Source organism: Haliaeetus leucocephalus, unplaced genomic scaffold (assembly GCF_000737465.1).
Source record: "Haliaeetus leucocephalus isolate CR32 unplaced genomic scaffold, Haliaeetus_leucocephalus-4.0 Scaffold880, whole genome shotgun sequence".
In the NCBI taxonomy this organism is placed as follows: domain Eukaryota; kingdom Metazoa; phylum Chordata; class Aves; order Accipitriformes; family Accipitridae; genus Haliaeetus; species Haliaeetus leucocephalus.
Window position 1 is genome coordinate 104,108 of NW_010973316.1, and position 20,614 is coordinate 124,721.

Here is a 20,614-nt window from a genome sequence, read left to right on the forward strand (position 1 = left end):
CTTTTAAAAACATTTATTGTCAACTTTGCAAATTATACTCTAGGATTTTTTTAAGCAGGAACTCTGCAGGATAGATTAAAAAAACCCATCTCTTTTCCTAAGAAACAGTTCTGATGAAACCTGGTTTCCTGCAGGTTTGTGTTTTAAACCATGTGCCTGTGTGCATTCCCAAGGGTATGATGAAAGGGATCTATTATTACCCACTTGTTTGCAAGGGAGCCTTGGTGGGCACTAACTCGGAACTCCCTTCTCTTCCTAACTGTCTGTGTTCACAAAATTTGCAGGAGCACAATTATCGTAGTGACCTGGTCTCTATCAAACTTGGCTGAAGTCAGCCACTGGAATCAAATGGGCTTGGGGACACAGGTGTCATAGTGCTGCCAGTAGGATCACGTAAGCCTAATTTCCTTAGGAAACCACAAGGGAAATGCAAAATGAAATGTTCATCTGGACTGTCAGCTGGCATAAAACAATGCAGAGCCACAGACTTTGAAAAAGTCACCTTATTTTACACCAATGAATGTCTGTGCTAGTTGTTAATTTAGACAGCCCTGTAATGAATAAAACCTCTGCACAATACTCTTGATGAATCTGTGCATGTTATTCGTTGCTTATTCTCTTGGCTATGTGGGGAGACTTAAACTAAATTTGAAGTCACTGAGAGGACATTCATCTTCTGTAACCCTTAGTGAATTAACACTGTGTTATAGACCTTGTTAGTGGTCAGTGTTTCCAAAAGAATGCCAAGTTATTTGGACTTAAGTGCATTGTTGTACTGTAGCTGTTATCTAAAGTTCACTGGGATGTATGATGTATCCTGAATGGAAATGTCTGAATGTAAATTTGATTTCATTTTGACAATCAAATATTTCATATTAAGTGAATTGTGAATCAGTTCAGTCTTTTACTGGTAAGGGATTTCAGGTTCATCCTCACGTATGTAAGTGTAAAGTTCTTATGTAAACTGTACAACAAATGCAAAATAGGTTTTGTATTTGTCAGCGCTCCTGAAAAGTATCTGATTTTCAAAATAATTGGTGTTTACATTATAATTTGTATGGCACACTAATTTGGATAATACTTTATTACCACCCCCCAAAAAGTTATCGAAAGATAAAAAAAAAAGGTGATCTGATTCTTATTGGAGTAAATGAGAGGTTTTTTTCCACTGATTTAATGGGAAGTGGATCAAGCCCTACATTATTGTTGCAGCAGGCTGACAATCAAAGATTATTAATGCCAATCCCTCTCTTGGCAGTCTGTACACATGAACAACAGTACATCTGCAAAATGGTTGTTAGCACGTATCATCTTTCACTTTGATTTACTTCTGCACCTCTGCTTTGTGAGTCAGCAGGATTAAATTTTGTAATTTACAACTTGAAACTCAGCTTTTCATATTCTAGAAATTTTATTAAACTTAAAAACCCACTTTATCTATGTAATCTTATATTTCCTTATGCTTTTCACAAACTAGCATCTGAATGACAAAGAGAGGATGAGAAGCTACCTGCACAAGCTGTTTTGTTTCCAACCCTTTTTCATTAAATAGACAAACCTCTTCTGTTCCAGTCTTTTTATGTTAAGCAATGTAAAAGCATTGGGTTTTGGTTACAGTATGCATCAAGAAGTCTCTCTTGACAGAAGAAAGCATAAAACTGGCAGACTCTGCTTTTAATACCGTTCATCACCTTTTCTGCCTTTGTTGGACTATATTCTCTACTGCTGTAGGTCTATCAGTCTTTAGGCTCCTTTAATTATTGCACTGGTAGGACTAGTAAAAATGCAACGAAATGGAGCTGCTTCACTGTCAAATCCTTTTCTTTCCCTTACCTTTTAATCTATGAACCAAAGTTGTTAATGTCTGCAGAAAACCTATATATCTGAAAGTTTAACTTGGGCCATTTTTTTCCCAAGTAGGGCACTGAGGAATGTACTGCATTTTATTGTATATCTGCTATCTTCTCAGCTGAGGTAATGGTGTTGACTGCTTCTTTATTAGGTTGTCTATAAGCGGAGATTGGGAACAGGAGAGTGCAGTTTGGGGCTTTGGGGATGTTTCTGCAAGGAAAAATGAGACCTTAGGATGGCAGCTTCAGCAAGTCTCCCTGTTTATACATGCGGAGTAGTCTTTTCTCCCACTTCTTATGCTTTTCTTTTAAAATATTTTGCTCAAGATGCTGTGTTCCGCCCTTTTCTCTTTTTATGGTGTCATTTTCCTTCCTCCTTTCTTTCTTTTTGTTCTACCTGGTTCCATGCCCAGGCCTTACTTTCCTTATTCACATGCAAGGTGTGAACCAGAAGTCGATGAAAGCAATGAGTACAATAATGAGGAGTAACTTTAAACATCAAACCAAGCAGCAGTGAATTTCCAGGTGTTGCTTTCAAACTGATGTGTATCTGGTGATGCAAGATTGAGACGGTTTCATATGCTATCCTTTAAAACGCTTGTCCTGTTGTTGGCTTGTTGAGGAGTGGAATTAACCTTGAGAGAAATTGTAAAGGAAAACAAGCTCAGCATAAAATGCCCAAAGCAGGGTGTGCCTTGCACGCCTTTACTGTGCATGAACTTCTTTGACACTTGCTCGTGATGACGGATGGGCTTTGACAGCCATCTAGTGGCTGGGATGGGGTTTCTCCCCCGGTAATTCGTACAAGTTCAGTGTTGTCACAAAACTGGGCCTGGATATGTCAGTGCATGATGTGATTTTTACTTCCAAACTGTTAATGTGTAGTCTCCAAGTATGATGATTTAGTATATTAGCAATAACTGACTGACTTCGGATCAAATCGTTCTTTAAAGTAGAACTGATACTCCAACAGATCAATATGTAGCAGAAAAATAATTGCATTGTACTCACTGTGCTTTTCATTGATAATCCTCTTTCACGAAGGTCCTTTGTGCAAACTCGTGAATGTATGAGTCCTTAAATATATCATAGGGTATTTCTTCTACCTGCCTTTTGTATTTGCAGACTGCTTTGAAACTCATTTTCACTGACTTCAATGGATTTGCACCCCTGTAGATTCTCTACTCAGGTCCAATACTTTTTGTTGGTGAGAAAGGAATTGGTTAATGGGCTAGCAGAACCTTTTGCCACATTAAGAATTTCCAAAGCTGCTTCTCAAGCCGTTCAGCACCTTGCGTTACAACTGCAGAGGCAGAAAGAACATGCAACATGAAGAGTTTGTGACTTGGTCTCTGTAATTCAAAAAACTTGCAGATTTCCAGACCAGGGAGGAAACGATAGAACAATTTCCTTCGCTGCCTTTCCCCGTCTGGGTGTAGATGGATAACATGCCTCCAGTTCAGGCCTGAGAGTAAAATGTCAAAATGTGCTTGTGAGATGAGTTGGCTTTGAAATAGCTGCTCTTTTCAGGTTACTCTCTCAGTGCAATTCAGTCACAGCAGAAAGGAAAACTAGAAGCTCCAAACGTAATCAGATTATTTAAAATTAAAAATATGCTTTCTGGCAGTATTGTAGGGTGGGGTTTTGTGTTGGTGGTTTTTTTGCTTGCTTGTTTGTTTGTTTGCTTTATATTATCAGCATATCTGCAATCTGATAGGAAAACAGACTTAGTACACTCCAGAAGCTGGTATGTGCTTTTCTCCCCTGTCTTCCTCTGCCTCTTTCTCAGCCGCTGAGCATGACCCAGGCAGAAGCTAGTCACCATCTGGCTCAGCTCTGATTTGCCAAAGCAGTTGCTATGTGGTTTGTTTGAAGTTATGACAGAATGCTGACTTTGGGCTCAGTAACTTAGAAATTTCATTTATGCAAACTGCTGCTCTTCTGAACAGCACAACAAGTTCTGCGGGTGATACTTAACGAAGACATAGACCATATGCCAGACATCTGGGTGGAAAAGGCTAAATATGTCAGACAGCGCGTTATGTCATGCACACAAGGGAGAAGCGAGAAAAGTGGTTTCCAAAATACGATCTGCAGTTTGGAAAATGATTCTCACAGTGTCATAAATGGACTGCACAGCACACTTGGTTGAAGTCTTTACTTCACACTGAAAACATTTCCTCCTAAGCTTCTGCAGCACCCCTTTGAGTAATTTTGTCAGTTGGTGTGATAAACTGATTGAAGAGAGGAGCTGACCTGGTAAAAATTTGGATTTCAGTTTCTGTTAGAAAGCTGCAGAAGTTAGCGATGGCAGGCAACAGTTAATGACACATCTGCTCCATTTCGCCGAGCTTTGACATTGATGGAGTAACTGGACTTGAGTTGAGGCATGAAGCTGAAATTCCAAATCTGTTTGTATTTATTACTTCATGATTTTTTTGTTTACATCTGGTTTAAATTAGGACAGAAATGCATAGAACAGTGAAGCTGTCCTTGTGTTTAGAGCTGTTAATTTTTAGGCAAATAACAGATTTTTTTTAAAAAATAATGGTTGTGATCTTTGACTAGTGGGATGTGTCCTATATATATATGTACACATAGGTACATAAAATTGCCCTTATTGCCAGTCTTGTATCAGTTAGAAATTAGGGCTGTTTGGGAATTTTCAGATAAAGTTTTAACTGGATTGTCCAGTTTCAAAAAAATTTTTTTGATAGGAAGGTTTCTGTGGTCAGATGGAGCTCCACCCAGGTAAGATTAATCTTCTCCACAGCATCGCAGGGGTCGGGAGAATCACCTTGGATTGTGTGTGACAGCTTTGCCGTGTGTGACTCAGAGGGCGTCTTGGCACTGGGGTCCTTGGTTTGCAGGTTTGTGGCCCATTGTCTAGGGACAGTCTGGGGACAGTTCATTGCTTTTGCAGGTGCTTGTGTTCCTTTAAAGGACGAAATATTCATTGGGCCAAACTGAAAAAAATCTTTTTTTTTTTTTTTTTTTTTCTGCTAGGGTGTTCTGAAAAATGTTGGATACCCGAAGAAAAGTTTCCACTTTACTTGATTTTTGAATTCTTTATCAGACATATTTTATGTTTAGGGGGACATACTGAGATATACTCATCTCATGGTTAAAAAAAAATCCAGATATTTGGAGTATTTGCCTACAGAATAGGAAGAAAACAAAGGCATAGGCTTAAGTATGGATAGAACAGTGCCTGAAGAGATGGTTATGCCCCCTTAAATGCTGCCATCAGTCAAATGAGGAAATTTTTGAAATTTCTAAGTTATAAATTCAACCCAGAGAAGTTGTTCTGCCTTGGTGATGGTAGATTTGTTGGAGAGGAGAGAGCAAAAACTATATTGAATGGATTTCTAAATAATTAGTAAGAAATTAATTCTAAATTGGAATTCAAGGAAAAGAAAGAAAAAGAATAGTATTAAGACAAGAAAGAAAGTAAACTTTCTGTAAATGGAATGGATTAGGGTAAAAATGACATGCAACTTCAATAAAATAGAATGACCTCCATACAATTATGTGAATATGTAGATAGATAGGATACATGCATATAGGCAGTCAATGCTATTCCTATATAAATGGCCACACAGGATAGTCTTTCATATATAGTTAAAATATTTAAGAGGTATTTTGTATACAGTTAATATATATCTATAGCAATAATTTATGAGTGTGCTGGGGTAATCCCGTAGAGCCATGACCAGCTGGATTATGAACACTGAGCAAAAGAAGTAGTTTGAGGAGCCTCTCTTCACTCAGCTGGAGACACTGCTGCAAGTACCCTTGCAATGGAGACTGCTATTGCCACTGGACAGTGACTGACTGTCCCGTTTGGAAAATTTGATTCTCCATGTTGGTATTACCTTACACCAAGACCTCAATAAATGAGTTTTTTTCTTTCAACAACCACTGCCATGTCTGTTCAAAACTGTCATAAGTCTGGCTGTGTAAGTTGCCTGCAGCAGGGAGCAGGTAGTGTATGCCACTTCGTACAGAAGTCTCACAGGTTCTTCTCCCCAGTCGGACGTCTCTAACACCCTGTGCACAAGAGTTACAAAGAGCAGGCACGTGGCAGGAATTCCTCAATGCAGAGTTAGTACCCCACTGAGCAGAATGACATCCAGAGACTCGTGAGGCAATGTTCATTTGATACTGTGGCAAGTGTGTGCACTCCGTGATGACTCTATTTTACTTCTTTCTGATCAAGAAATAAGGTGGTAAAATAAGACAGACATTTAAGATGACTGATATTTAAAAGTCCTTAATATCAACATCAGCTATGCCAGTGGAATGTTTTATGTACATGATGCTGCTTCTCATCTCTAGATGTGCTCTTCCCTTGTCCAGACCTACTCCTCCTTTGATTTCACGGTTGGAAAATGTGTTGTATATTCTCTCTCTTATCCCAGGAGAAGATGTTGAAGAAATAGCCTGCACTCAAAATGGCCAGATGTACCTGAACAGGGATATTTGGAAGCCCTCACCGTGCCAAATTTGCGTCTGTGACAATGGAGCTATTCTTTGCGATGAAATCCAGTGTCAAGATGTGCTGGAGTGTGAGAACCCGCAGGTGCCCCCCGGAGAGTGCTGTCCTGTGTGTCCCCATACAACACGCGATTTTGACACCACCATTGGTAAGATTGCTTTCCAGGTTGCTTTTTTTGAAAGGAGAGACAGTCCAAAGAACTAGGAACCTCATGATATTGAAATTTCTAATAGTATTTCCATGGTGAAAGTTTAAACCTGAAAATAGTAGATACCTGCCAGTTATCTTCCATCTTGGGTTGCACCTGAGCTGGCTCTTGAAACAGTTTTCTTCTAACTGTGAATCTGATATAAGCCCAAATGGCGTTATAACTAAAAGGTTGATCTGAATTCCATCTTGATATTTCAAGGAGGTTGAATTCTAGCTTCTTTTTGTGGTTCATCTGGAACTGAAAGATGAATATATTAAGATAAATATATATAATAAACATATTAAGATAAATATATATTTATATAATAAATATATATAATAAAATAAGTACATGCTTTAATAAAATGCTCAATTTGAGGCCCCTCCAATGAATGAATAAAAGTAAACATTACATGTAAACAGTATAGAGTATTTCCCCAAAGTGGAAACATGGACGTGTGATCCTTTTGTGAGACATAGGAATATAAATTAGCATGAAGCATTATTAACTCCCTGTTTGCATACTTTCTGTTATATATCTTAAAGATTATGTCTTTTCCAGTCCATTTCTTCTTCCTGGAGAGACTTGGATGAAGCAATCCCCCCACAATTTTCCTAAAAGAAAATCTCTTAACTTGCAATTAATGCTCATTAATAACCGTGTATTGTATTGAATTATTTGAATTACATTCTATATATAATAATTAAAGAAATTTCTTCATGAGATATAATCGCTGTCGATTAGCTTAATATAGAACAAAGTAGTGATAAAGACCATGTAGTAGATACTTGTGTAATTGAGCAATGGAGCAAGACATGGCAAGCATTAATAAATAGATGGTGCATCCTGCTGTGTTTTCGGAGGCATTAGGCCAACGCCAGCAAGGTACACCCAGCAAATATAAAAGTGGTATGGATACATTCCAGAGTTCCTTACTGTTATTCAAGGTATTAAAATGTTCCTCTGGAGGATTTTTGTGGGTGTGAGTGTGGCTATACAGCTCTGAATGCAAGCATGTGATATTGTAGGTGTTTTTCAAACGAGAAAAGGTCAAAAATCCCTCAGTCAGCTCTGTCTTTTGAAAAATACTGTGTAATTTGTTGTGGATCCATTAATATTGCTTGTATTGAAGTCAGCAATAAAGCTTCCTTTAACTTTGCTGTCAATCACTAGGCCAGCTTCTGACAATTCCCCACAAGATATTCTGCTTTCCTAAAGTGCTTTTTCTTTTTCTATGCAATGATGGCTGAGAATCAGGGGACATCATTGCAAACTGTTCCAATTCCTTACACCTGAACAAGGCCGTATGTGTGTCCCTGGGAACTTCCCCAGCTCCTTGTAGGCAACACACCATCTTCTGTGCATCCAGGATCAGGGATGGCTCTAGCTGAAACACCTTCACTCAAATCTTACCGTGTTCTGTCTCTCAGAGTAAAACATTAATTTCCTCTTTTCTTCTTTTGTCCTTTTTAATAGGTAGAGGAAGAAAGGTAAGATTGCCTTTTTTTTTTTTTTTTTTTTAATGTATTACAACTGTTAAAAGAATCACTTGCATTTCCTTGGAGCGCTTCACAGAAAATAAATATAAGCTCTGTTAAAAACACTTAATTCTTTCCTCTTGGTCTTCCTCAGTGGCTAGGGAGATTGCAGTCCATATGGAAAAAATGCTAGGATGCAGGCAAAAATCCTGGTCTTAATATAGAGAATCCCCTGGCTGAAAATCCCTGCTGTCTACATCAAAGGAATTCCAGTTTGAGTAGTTTGGTTGTTTCATCTCTAGCAGTGCCACAAAATGAAGGAAGGGACTACTAGGTCATTAGAAGCCAAACTATCAAAACTTGCAGCTTGTTTTTTGCTGAGACTTAGCTGTCCAGTGTGCAGTAGGTAGTACTGGGACAATGCGTTCTTGCACAGAGCCACCGTTCTGTGGGCATCATCGCTCATGGTATGCAATTAAACAAAGAGAAGATCTATTTTTACAAAAGAAATTAAAATACATCCTGATAAATGAGCTTCTAAGATAGTAGTCAGCTACAAGAAATAACTGGAATAATTTTTAGGTGATTAAGTATATACACTCTCTAAAAGCCAGTAGCTCTATGCAGAGGTAGTTCATGGAAATAAATGGACTGTAACCAGCTTCTTATTACTTGATAAACAAGGCAGGAAATTTTTTATCTTTAAAAAGTCCTCTTTTTTCCCTTAATAAACCAGTTACCACCAGTAAATCTAAACCCAGTTATTTTATGTAACATGTAATCACTGTCAACACATTCAGCGCAGAGAAAAGTCAATCGGCAAATGCTGTCCCCTTCACTCTGAAGCTATGCGATACCAGTTGGTGTTCTGTCCCTATGCCGCAGATGGACATGCAGGGGCTTTTTGTCCATAGATTTAGTGATATGAATTTTAATTTGATGCCTTGAAGAAATGGAATCTGAATGCTGCTCTGGGCTCTGCATTTCATATGAAGCAAATCATCCAATAACAGAACTAGAACATATTTTCTGGTACTTAAATATCATGTTTGTTTTTTTTTTTTAGCTTGACTCTTCTTTCAGCCAGTACATTATGCAGTTAGGGAAAGTCTGTTAATTTATAGCCTTTGTTTAATCAGTGACCATAGTCATTAAAAATAGTATGGATTAGCTATCACAGGTAATTTAATTTAGTCTCAGTTGTATGCTTAGAAAAGTCTTAGCATTTGTCACAGCCACAGGGATGGTATTGGTGAAACTGTTAATTGTACTTTCACTATTTTTTTCCCCATCTGATGTTTTTGTATCTTTTTCCTACAGGGACAAAAAGGAGAACCTGGAATAGTGCCACCTGTAAGTCCATTTTTTTCTTCATTTATCAGCACACCCTAGAAGTGTACATTTTAGTGCTTTAAAGCAGAATTGCAGTAATTGAGGAAATACAACAACAAAGTACAGCCTGGGAATGAAAGGAATGGAATTAATTACACTGTTTCACATATGTTACATGAGAAATTCCTGTCAATTGCATTTTTGGGAAAAAAATCTTATTGAGTTAAATCTGTCATAGCCTTTATTTCTATAGTTAGAATTTTGTGGAGGTATACTGGTAAGTTAGTATCTGGAAAGTGTAGAGACACTTGAGAAAACTGGTGAAATAGATTGTCATTTTCTATCTTTATTAACCCTTCCTAGCATGAAGACAAACAAATTAAAAGAATCGATTACTTGAGACTAAATCATTGTAATTCACTAATTTGTTTCATCTTTTTTGGAATAACAATGATACTTCCAAAATTTCGCTGATATTGCTTATAAAAAGACTCCAAACCGGGAAGACGTAACCAGTGAACTTTTCTTTTCTTTTTCTTTTCTTTTTTTTTTCTTCTCCAAAAAGCCTTGCAATTTGCCTGGTGCTTTAATTTTCTGTCTTGCTATTTGCTTTTCATTAACTAATTTTCTGTAGGGTAGTCATGACAAATACAGCCGTAATGTTGTGTGGTAACTTTAATTTGTATTGCCTTCTTTAGGTTTCAGGAATACGAGGCCGCCCAGGACCAGCTGTGAGTGCTTTTTGGACTTCTGTTTCTCAATGATAACATTTTCCACTTTCTGCCATTTCTGTTTTATATTGTGATGATGAGGTGAAGGAGGACAATTCCATGCCTGTAGTGGGTATTGTATGCAAAGCTGCTGGATTTGAGGACTCAACAAGATTATGGGATTTTTTCACTACTGTCAGGTCTGCCCATGCCCTAAGTGGATGGATGTGTGCTTGTAGCACATGTATGTCTGAGGATCTTTGTGTGAGGTTGATGCTGGAGAATGCTTTTCTAGCAGGAGTAGAAGGAGATGCAGTATGGTCCCTGGCTGTGGATAAGCAGAGAGCAGTTCCGGACTAGCAGGAAGGGTGTCTCAAACCTGTATGTCTCTGCATTAAGAGCCTCCAGCATTCAGAAAACCTTTGCTAAATTAACCTGTGGAGCACATGAGAGATGAAACCATTTTGTAGATCTCTGCATCCTGGTTCTACTCCCTTCAGGCAATGTACTATTGGGAAGAAATACTGACTACTCGGTGATTGTAGCTGTTTTCTTTACGATCATGAAAAAAAGGAACCACATTAATTTTCAAATAAACATTGCATTTCATATTTTCAGAGCTTTATTAATAGTTAACTAGTTTAAAAGGTACTTAATATTTCTAATCTTTCTTTTAGGGACCTCCAGGCTCACAAGGACCACGAGGAGAACGAGGACCAAAGGGAAGACCTGTAAGTTATTAAATATTTGCAGAAATTAGGTACTGCGCTAACCTTAAAAGGTTAGACGGCTTTAAACTGTCTCCATGTCTTCTAGAGTTACCAGAACATTCCTCATATTTTTCAAGAATCAGATAACAAACAGAAAAACAGTTATATCTCAGCATTCTCTGGGTAGATTTGAAACCTGAATGCTTTGAGATAGTTGACAGGTTTAGCAGTATTTCCATTAAAAGCCATACTTTTTCAACAGTTATCCAGAGTAGTGTCTAAGAGTATGGCTTTCTCCAGGATTTAAAAAAGAAAAAAGAAAAAAGAACAAAACTGGAACATCACGTTTGCCTGTTTAGGAACTTGCTGACTTTTTGCTGGTTACTACTATGCATCAGTAGTGTGAGCTGTGTGGCTCAGAGTATTTCAGAAAAGGCAAAGCTCAGGACATTAGCAGGAGTTAATATGTGACTACATACGTTGGTATGCTGGTGAATAATATAATCAAGATTGCTCAGTGGAAATAAAGACTTCATAAGGGAATTTCAGTGTCTGTATGTGGAGAACCACAGAAAGGCCAAAAGGGAGGGCTGAAAATGCCAAAGATGACACGTTCCTTTTGAAAAAGCTAGGTCAAAGAGCAGAAGCTGCTAAAAGCAGATTTTTAAAAGTTGTTTCACTGTAATTTCTACGTGGATATTTTCCTATCCCTCAGGAGAGAACAAGCCAATACTGAGTTTAGGCATCGGCCTAAAACTGACTCCTTTGTGCTGTTCCTCCAGTGAGTGCCTGTTGTCCATAGACGGTAATGACACTTCTTCTAAAGCAGTGGAGTAAGTGTGTAGCCTCTCTGAGATGGATGCCAAGCCACTGCTGCTCTCTAGATCACCAGAAGATGTTTCTCTGATGAATGAGGATCAAGACATATAAAAGAATTCTGGGAGTAATTGTGAAATCTTGTGGTGTGCAGAGGAATCTCGACTGTGTTTATAGACACGTCTGAAGTGCTTTCCTAATATGCAGAATTATCAATGAGATGCTAAATAATTTCTGATTCTGTGCCATGCATCCTTTGTATGTCTCTACAGAGTGGTGGCTAGAAGCACCTAAAATACCAAAAGGCCGTAAATAGTTCTGAGTTCCATTGACACAGGTTATTACACTGCAGTCAGGTCCTTTGAAAACATTACGTCAAAGGTTCTGGTGGGCGATGTGTATGTTAGAGTGTAGGTCTGAGACCAAAGAATACTGCTTTAGTTACAGAGTGACTGCTAGTACAGGATTTGTTATTTATACTTGTGGGAAAAAAAATGTTAGCTCACACCTGTAGTTTATATTATGAAAACCTCTCTGCACGTTGCAGTTTGTTTAAAATACTTCATTGAGTAGGTAACCTTGTACAGACACCCTTTATAAAATTAGTCTGGGTAAATACATTACTGACTGGTGATATTACAGAACCACTAAGCACATTTCCAAGCCTTTTGTTTGTTTCTTTGGATTTTTTTTTTCTTCAAATGGGCTCCTACTGACTAGTGAGCAGAAGAAGCTCAACCTTGCTATGGATCTCTGCCTTTTACAATAGCAGGACCCTTAGATGTGAAATGAATTCAGATATATTAGCATACTTTTTACTTCAGATTCTTTGTTAGTGTAACAATGCGAGAGAAACAGCTAGGGAATAACATGTTTGCGTTTGCAAAATGTGTCTAGGGAGGGGGAGTTTTGGAGCATGATACAATTTACGTGTTTACAAATGATCTTTTGAAGACAGAAAATAAGCTTGAGCATCCTCAGAACCATTGATATGTTTTGTTTCAATATGGATTTACATTCGATTGTAATTGCAGTAGCAGTTAAAATGGATAGTAGTTTGAGAGTGTTGTAGCGTGATGTACATTTCCTTTTATTCCATTACAGGCAAAACCTGTAATAGTTTTTTGAACAGCAGCAGCAATGGGCCAGAATGAGTAAATTGGGTGTTTAAACGGTGCCACCTCGTGGCCTATGTGAGAATTTCCCCCCCCTTTTTTTTAAACCTCTGACCTTGAGCTCATGAAAGAAAATGAAAGGGCCTTTTTTAAAATATACATATAAATAGATAAATAATATAAAATAAATAAAAGTATAATCTAGATTTTATTAATAAACTCACAAACATTGGTTATATACCGCTGGTTAGTTGCCACCTACAAATATAAACATTCTTTTGGGGGGCTTTTGGGGGCTATGGGTGGGGGTTTGCAGTGTTGGTCTTGAAGCAGGTTGATTTTTGGTGGCTAAAAAGTAGGTCCTTTTCTTAAAAGAAACGAAAAAAAGACCTTTTTCATATCAGATTTTGTTAACGTGTCTTGGTTTGGATGCTGAAAATCAGTCATTATATTGAAGCTTGCTTAATTCTTTATAGGCAACTGTGGTTTTTTTTCTCTAATGCTTAGCTTTGTTTTATTTTTATTTTGAGAACAAAGGAAAGAAGATAACATTCTTTTCCTCCTTTGGACAGTATGCACTTTTAGGTTTGGCAGTGTGTACTTTTATTTATAACAGAAATATTAAAGTTTTCTGCTAGAACCTTCTGCTTCCATCCAACATGCACAAATCCTCTCATTTGCTTCCAAATACCATCTATTCACAATTCATTCTGCGAGTAGGGGTGTGTGTGTATGTGCATGTCTGATAAGAAAAGTTTTTTTTCCTGATTGCTAAGCTTATGGGAATTTCAGACCGTAAAGACAGATCGAGAATTAAGAGAATTAGCTCATTCTCTGGGAATTTTCAGGGATCTTATTGTCAACGCTATCTTAGTGTAGCCTTTTCCCAAGGGAATGCTTTAGCTTTAACATGCAATCCATACTAGTTCAGACATAAATTCCACTCAAATATGTTGCAGACTGCAAGGAGACACAGTCCTCATCTCAGGGAAATACAAGCAATCTGATTATAAATGTGTTTGTAAAGATGACTCACTGAGCCAGGCTTCCAAAGTTTTATGTTTAAGGATCCTTAAAATAGAAGAGCTCATTATACAATATAGAATTTTTCCTTGCCATTGTCAAGCATTTTATTCTAATGAAGGAAGCAGTAGTGATAAGCACTTTCAAGTCTGTATTTATGATTGAAGTATATTTTTATTTACCCTGTTGCTATTGGTTTTGTTCCACTAATGTTTTATTAGCTGCTTGCATATTTAATTTTAGTTGTGACACAAGATAAGATGAATGCAGTTTAGGAATCAAAAGTGGGTGATCAAAATGGGATCAATGGGATGGTCTCCTAGGCTATCCTATAATACTAGCTAGAGATAACATCAACACCAAGGGAGTTACTCTACATTTTTGGCAGTGTAACTGTGTTGAGAATTCAGCAATAGTATGAGCTGTCTAAACCATTCATGATGTTAGGAGGCTGTAAAAAACCCCAGCCTTACACTGGAGTTTCCTAAGCATGTGTATGTATGTACACTAATCTGAGTTATATGTGTTTTAAAAGTAAATTCATGATATTCTAGATTTCGTGCAAAGCCTAATTTTTTTCAGGAATAGTATACTCTAATATGGAACGATAGGAAGCCTGAGTTTCTAAAAGAGCCTATGAGAGAAATTACTGCAGTTTACTTGTGTGTTGGATTTGTGACTAATTTTAGCCAGTGCTTCAGATCTGAAGGTAGGAACAGGTCTTGAGGGATGTTTGAAGATCTTTCTGTAGAAATACAAATTTATCACAAACGAGGCAGTTGTTTGCCAGTTACAATGATTTTAATGAATACCTTTGCATACTGTTGGCACTTCTGATTTTCTTTCTAGGGTCCTCGTGGTCCTCAAGGGATTGATGGTGAACCTGGTATCCCTGGCCAGCCTGGTGACCCTGGTCCTCCAGGGCATCCTACCCACCCAGGACCAGATGGACTAAGCAGGGTATGTTTTACACTTGCATTAGTAGAAAGTGAAGTGAGTGTTGGGCCAGATCCACAGGATACAAAGAGTAACTTCTGTTTGCTTCCATGAACATGGAATGCTGTGCCTACAGTTCGTGTCTCCCAGCCATGAGGGACAGCAGCTAGCGGCAGTGCAAGTTCTGCCAAAAATTGGGGCAAGTTGAATGTCAGAAAGGACACACCTTTCGCAATGGGTTTTACCATCTAGAAAAGATGCCCAAATCTAAAACCCTCAGTAGGGTTCTGTTACTTCCACCTGATTTAAACCCAAGAGGTCTGGGCAATAGTACAGGGAAACTAGTGTACCAAATTAGGAATACAGAAAAGAAAAAGTAAGATGAATCATAAATAACAGAATAATTAATGAGAGAAATTAAAATGTGATTAAGTATACTTCTTCCTGGAATTGTTCAGACCAACATTGAGAAGATTAAGTAAGGAATTGTTTGTGAAAAGCAGTGCTAACCAGCTATAGATACAGACAAAGTGTTCTGCAAGACTTACCCCCCCGCCTTCTCCCCCCGCCCCCGTTCTATGGAACACTAATTATGATTGATAATGAAATACATATTTGAATTTCTCAAGTATATTCAGTTACACTTTCATTGCTGTTTGGAAGATATGCGTTCTGATTTCTCACTCCATTGTTTCTGCAGTGTTACTGAAAACAATAGAGTTTTACTTATAATAAGCTGAAATATTCATGTTAGGCCAACAGCTTTCAAGTTTGGGCAGCATTTCTTGACTTAATCACCTTTCCAAATAGTCCTGAATCCAGCAGATTCAGCCCAAGAAAATATCTTCAGCACAGAGGAATCCCGTAGAATCACAGAAGCACCAGGACAGGTGTTAGACCACCATCCTTCATAGATTTCCACAGAAAATGTGAAAGAATAGGTGTGGCCAGAGATCTAAGACATTTTGGTTTGTATTCTTGTCTCTGAAGTTAGGCAATCTCCAGCTTTGTGGAAAGTGTGTTTGCACAACTGATGTGAAACAAAACTGTAAATCTTAGAAGACTTGAATGCACATTTGTGCTGCTGCCCCTTCTCAGCCACTGTAAGCTCTGGCCTGCCATGAGTGAGGATCTGGCTCTGAACAAAACAAAATAAAACTGTTGATTTCAACTATGTGCTTGCAGAAGGAGGAGAGCACTGAAGGTTCTCCCTGCTCTAACTCATTTGTCTCTGTGAATTGGCATGAACAGCAGTGGCCTTCAACTTTGCTGGATAAGGGCAACATGGTTAAATTTTGAATTTGAAATCATAAAATCAGCTACGTTTCCGCTTACCTTAAGATATTTATGAACTTGAAACACAATAAGTGAAAACAAAAGAAAGGCATAGAAGACATGAAGGAATATTGCAGGTGAAGTTAAGGTGATTTAAATTTGAAGGTGGTGAAAGAAATCTAATTAATTTAATGGGAGGCTTTCTTCTTTTTAGGTAATTTTCTCATTTGTTTAATATTCAAGTGGGGGTTGAGTCAGAATAGCAAGCAGACAATGTAATGCATTTGATTGGTCTATGAAGCCTTAAACCACCTCAAATTTATTGGAAAGACAACTTGTATTTTAATGATTAAAACAAGAATTTACTTCTTAGTGCTGCAAAGCCAGTGTAAACAACAAAGATTTGGTTGCATGGATTTTTGCTTTATGAACCATTGGAATGACTGACAGCTAAAATCACCCATCTTATTTTTTTCAGCCATTTTCAGCTCAGATGGCAGGACTGGATGAAAAATCTGGACTTGGTAGTCAGATGGGACTGATGCCCGGTGCAGTGGTAAGACCAGATTAGCCCTGTAAGGTAGAACAGGATGGAAGTGGAGTGCATATCCAAAAACCCAAAGGGGAATTAATCCTCTTCAACTTCCTATGCCTCTAGAACCTGGAAAAAAGTGAAAAAATATTCTTCTGTTAAAGTTAAATCCTTTTTTTCCCCACTTGTAGCCTCCTTGTTGTCTTCCTTCCATCCTGAAATATAGCAGCTACTAACAGTAAGGTACAGGGGGAAAAAAAGCTCCTGATTTTCTCTTATCTGGAGTCACTGCAGAGTAACTGAAAAGCATCAGGCATACCGCAAAGCAGAATAAACAAATATGTAACTTTGAAGGCTTCTTTTCACATTGTGACATCAAAGATAGTTATTTTTGGTAGTAATTTAAAAAATGATTTCTGAAACCAGCTGTTAACTGAAAGCTGTGCTTCATTCTTTTAAGATAGACATTCTATTTCTCCAGTGGGTCCAGTTTCATCATTGGCATCTCTCACCGTTTAGATAATGCCCTTTACTTTTAGTGCACTGGTGGCTTAATGGTAACACTGAAATTTTTTACCATCTGTGAAAGCTGTTTCACCACCCTCAGCTGTCTCTGCTAGAACTCTTGGGGTTGTTTTTGAGTATTATCTCTTTTCACTACATTTATTTATCACATTATGATATCTTGAAGATAATGTTACCACCTTTGCTGTTATTTTTAACACTCATTCTTAAGGAAACCACCCTTTAGTGGTCATACCATCCATGAGTTTGCCTATGTGAATCTTCATCCCTCCAAGTCCCCACTAGTAACCTTCAAACTCAGTTTCAAAACAACTTGAAATGTTCTAAAGATAATCTGATGTTTTGCCTTAGGATTAACTTTTGAAGTGATTTCTTCAAAAATCTTTTTTATGAATGTCTCTTCTTCAGTGAATTTGCTGTGGGCACATACAATGATTTGTTTCACAAGTCTGTCCTGCTTACCTTGTTGCCCTCCATTGTTTTGCTTAATCCTTTCACTCAATTTGTCTCCAGACATTGCATCTCTTGTACTGCCTCTTCTTTTGTCATTCTCAAATATGATTTGTTTTGATATTAATACATCTTTTAAGGTATTTTTCAATATGTAGGTCTCTCTAAGGCCTAACACAAAGTCTACTAGAGTCAGCTGGCATTCACTTACTGTCTTTGGATTGATTCATCATGTTCTGTGCTATCCTTTTTTCCTTTCCTTGTAAACTGACTAGCTGACAGTCAGCTGAACCATTGGTTTTTGTTTTGTTTTTAATGTTGATTAGAACTTTTAAATGGCCTATTATTCACTCTTCTACATTTGCTTTGTAAAAATTAGTAAAAATTAACGAATTGTGTAAAAGACATAAATCTTAAGCTTCTGTCAAAATGCAAGTTATTGTCTGCTATAGATATTTTTGTATTGCTATAAGCAAGAGAATTACTTTCAGACAAGATTACGTTTACTTCATGGGATAAGTTAAAATTAAGCACAAGATTTTTCCTAAAAATCCCATGAAACATTTTAGGGGGAGATCTGAATTTTCTGTGGGAAACCACAACTGTTTGGAAGCTGTTCTGGTGGTTTATGTGATTCATGAAAATAGGTCCTTCCATTGCCGCTTGTTGCTGTTCATGGCTGAGAACAGCAGCATGAATTTATTTTGTCATTGATTCCATTATGAGATTAATCTGAGTAATGAGATTCCCTTCAAGGGAAGACTATTCCGCCCAACTCTATTCTGTTACTACTTTTTTTTGTTCAGTGGAGCTATGCAGGCAACCCGGTTATTCTGACTGATTCCAGATACAGTGAGGTTCCAGAGAGCAAGTAAGCCCATATTTTCAGCTGCTAATGAATTTGCACTGCTGTGGCTTTTTGAGTTTGAAGATTTCCATTCTATGTATTTCATAACAGCAGTCTCCTGAGTAGAAGCCTTTCAGAGGGCTTGACCATAGAAATGTTATCATGGAGGTCACTATCAGGCCATTTTGCTGTCTTTGTAGGATGAATGTTACTTGGGGAAGGGTGTTTGCCAGTGTGTAACAAGTTATGTTTTTGATAGGGTCCAGTGGGTCCAAGAGGTCCTCAAGGTCTCCAGGGAAAACAAGTAAGTACTTCACCTGGGAGGATTTAAGGTAATTGGCCAGAGATGAAGGCAAACACATAATAACTGGTGTGTGTGCGCATGCACCTTGGAGGCAATGTCCATCTTCAATGATGCATGGATGAATGCATCTTCATCTAGAGGTGAATCCAAACGTGCTGCTCTCAAGAGCTCTGCTCCAGATGTACTCTATACACAGAAATTAACTCAGAAAGAACAATGTATTTATTAGACCTTTAACAAGGTTTTAACCCAACCCACATTTTTTAATGAGGGAACATCAGTGAAAATGGTGACTGTTCTGGTTTCAGTATTGTCATGGTGTTAAGTTTCCAGTGGGATTTGTGTATGGCACAGGACTTATCTAAAGTTTGAGGGATTTTAGTATCCAACTTTCACTCATTTTGCAATGTGAGCTGTTCTGAATTAGAATCCAGACTGTCCTATGAGCTGTGGTTTTCCTGATCATGGTTTTTCATTTATATCCTTATATTTTTATTTTTTGGAATTTGTAACTGTATTCATCTTTGGTTAATTTTAGGGCGGTGCTGGCCCCACAGGCCCACCTGGTGAACCTGGGGATCCAGGACCTATGGTAAGACCAATAAGTACAAACATATCTACAATAAAACTGCAAACACTATGTTATACCTCCTTACTTCAGAACAGATTTTTTTTTTGTGTTGTCTTAGCCAAAGCAATTAACTTTAGTCAAGAGTTGTGGTGTTCAAAGCATGTTGTTCTGAATCAGTGAATTTGAATTTTTTGAACATGCATAATAATGATTATAGTATAAACAATCATTATTACTTTTCCAGCACAGACCTGAGGATGGTTAAGCACTGGTAAAACCATACCTGATAGTGTAACTTACACAAAGTATGATGAGAATATTTATGTTTTGGAGGTGATAAAATGACTCAAAACTAAAAGTAAGAGCCAGAGATTTGGAACAACAGCAGCTGTGATTTTTAATGTATTTTTTTTCTCCTAAAGAATCAATCCTATATTTTTATATAACATAATGCAGGTTTCTTAGGGGTAGGATGGTTAGAAAGAGCACTACAAAATTAAGCAAGTGTGCTTAGGCATAAAATCATTCTTCTTCTACATCTGTTTTTATAAAACCAGACTTTGAAATGGAGCAAATAGATATTTTAGTGATGGCCAAATTGACTTCTCAACAAATACATTTATTTCTTAGGGTCCAGTTGGTTCTCGTGGACCAGAAGGACCTCCAGGCAAACCTGGTGAAGATGTAAGTTTGTTATTCTTTGTATCTTGTTTTCTGTTTAATAAAACAAATATTGGCATCTTTGAGACAGTGACTAACCAGCAGATGTACCTGTTGTAACTATTTTTTCCTATTTATTTTTCTCTGTAGTCATACTCCTCATTAAATGCAGTGTCACAACTATAAATCTGAGCAACCCTTTTCAAAACCCTCCTATCTTTTCTTTTCATGTCACCACCATACCTAAAGTTTAAGCACTGGCTCTTTATTATTTCTTGCCTCAGCCAGTTCTTCAACTGAAATGTCTTGAAATCAAACATAATAAGATACCACAGTTAGGAGGGGGCAATTGGAGGCATCGCCTCTCTTTGGGATTGCATGATGAGTTAGAAGAACTGTAATGATAACATTCATCTGGATCTGGACAATAAAATTCTAGTATTTAAAAATTTTATAACTTTTTAATCATTTATTATATTCATAACTGATTTTATGATTCTAGCCATGTAGGTACACAAATATGTAAGATGTATATATTATACATATTGCATAAGTATATATGTACTGCACAACAATGGCCTAAGAATTTACTGGTAGACATATATTATTTGTTTGCAAAGCACACTAAATCCATCTGAATTGTAATTTATAACTTGGAAATGAGTTGAAAACTGCAGATACCACATATTTTAGTATAAAAATTACCACAGCTTGTGTAAAGGCTGCTTTCCCATTAAACTGTACAAAGAGTTATAAGAATCTTTGAAAACAGTTAACTCTCAGTGCAGCGAA

General features: G+C 37.5%; 1 protein-coding gene across 1 annotated transcript in view; it reads left to right on the top strand.

The window, feature by feature from the left end:
- The window catches only part of COL5A2 (collagen, type V, alpha 2), a 112,039-nt gene that overhangs the window by 51,360 nt on the left and 40,065 nt on the right, over positions 1–20,614 (top strand). The window contains exons 2-11 of the mRNA XM_010583218.1: positions 6,272–6,496; positions 8,015–8,028; positions 9,337–9,369; positions 10,047–10,079; positions 10,736–10,789; positions 14,572–14,682; positions 16,412–16,489; positions 18,547–18,591; positions 19,130–19,183; positions 19,793–19,846. Coding sequence (XP_010581520.1) covers positions 6,272–6,496; positions 8,015–8,028; positions 9,337–9,369; positions 10,047–10,079; positions 10,736–10,789; positions 14,572–14,682; positions 16,412–16,489; positions 18,547–18,591; positions 19,130–19,183; positions 19,793–19,846 — 701 coding nt within the window. The remainder of the gene's footprint in view (positions 1–6,271; positions 6,497–8,014; positions 8,029–9,336; positions 9,370–10,046; positions 10,080–10,735; positions 10,790–14,571; positions 14,683–16,411; positions 16,490–18,546; positions 18,592–19,129; positions 19,184–19,792; positions 19,847–20,614) is intronic.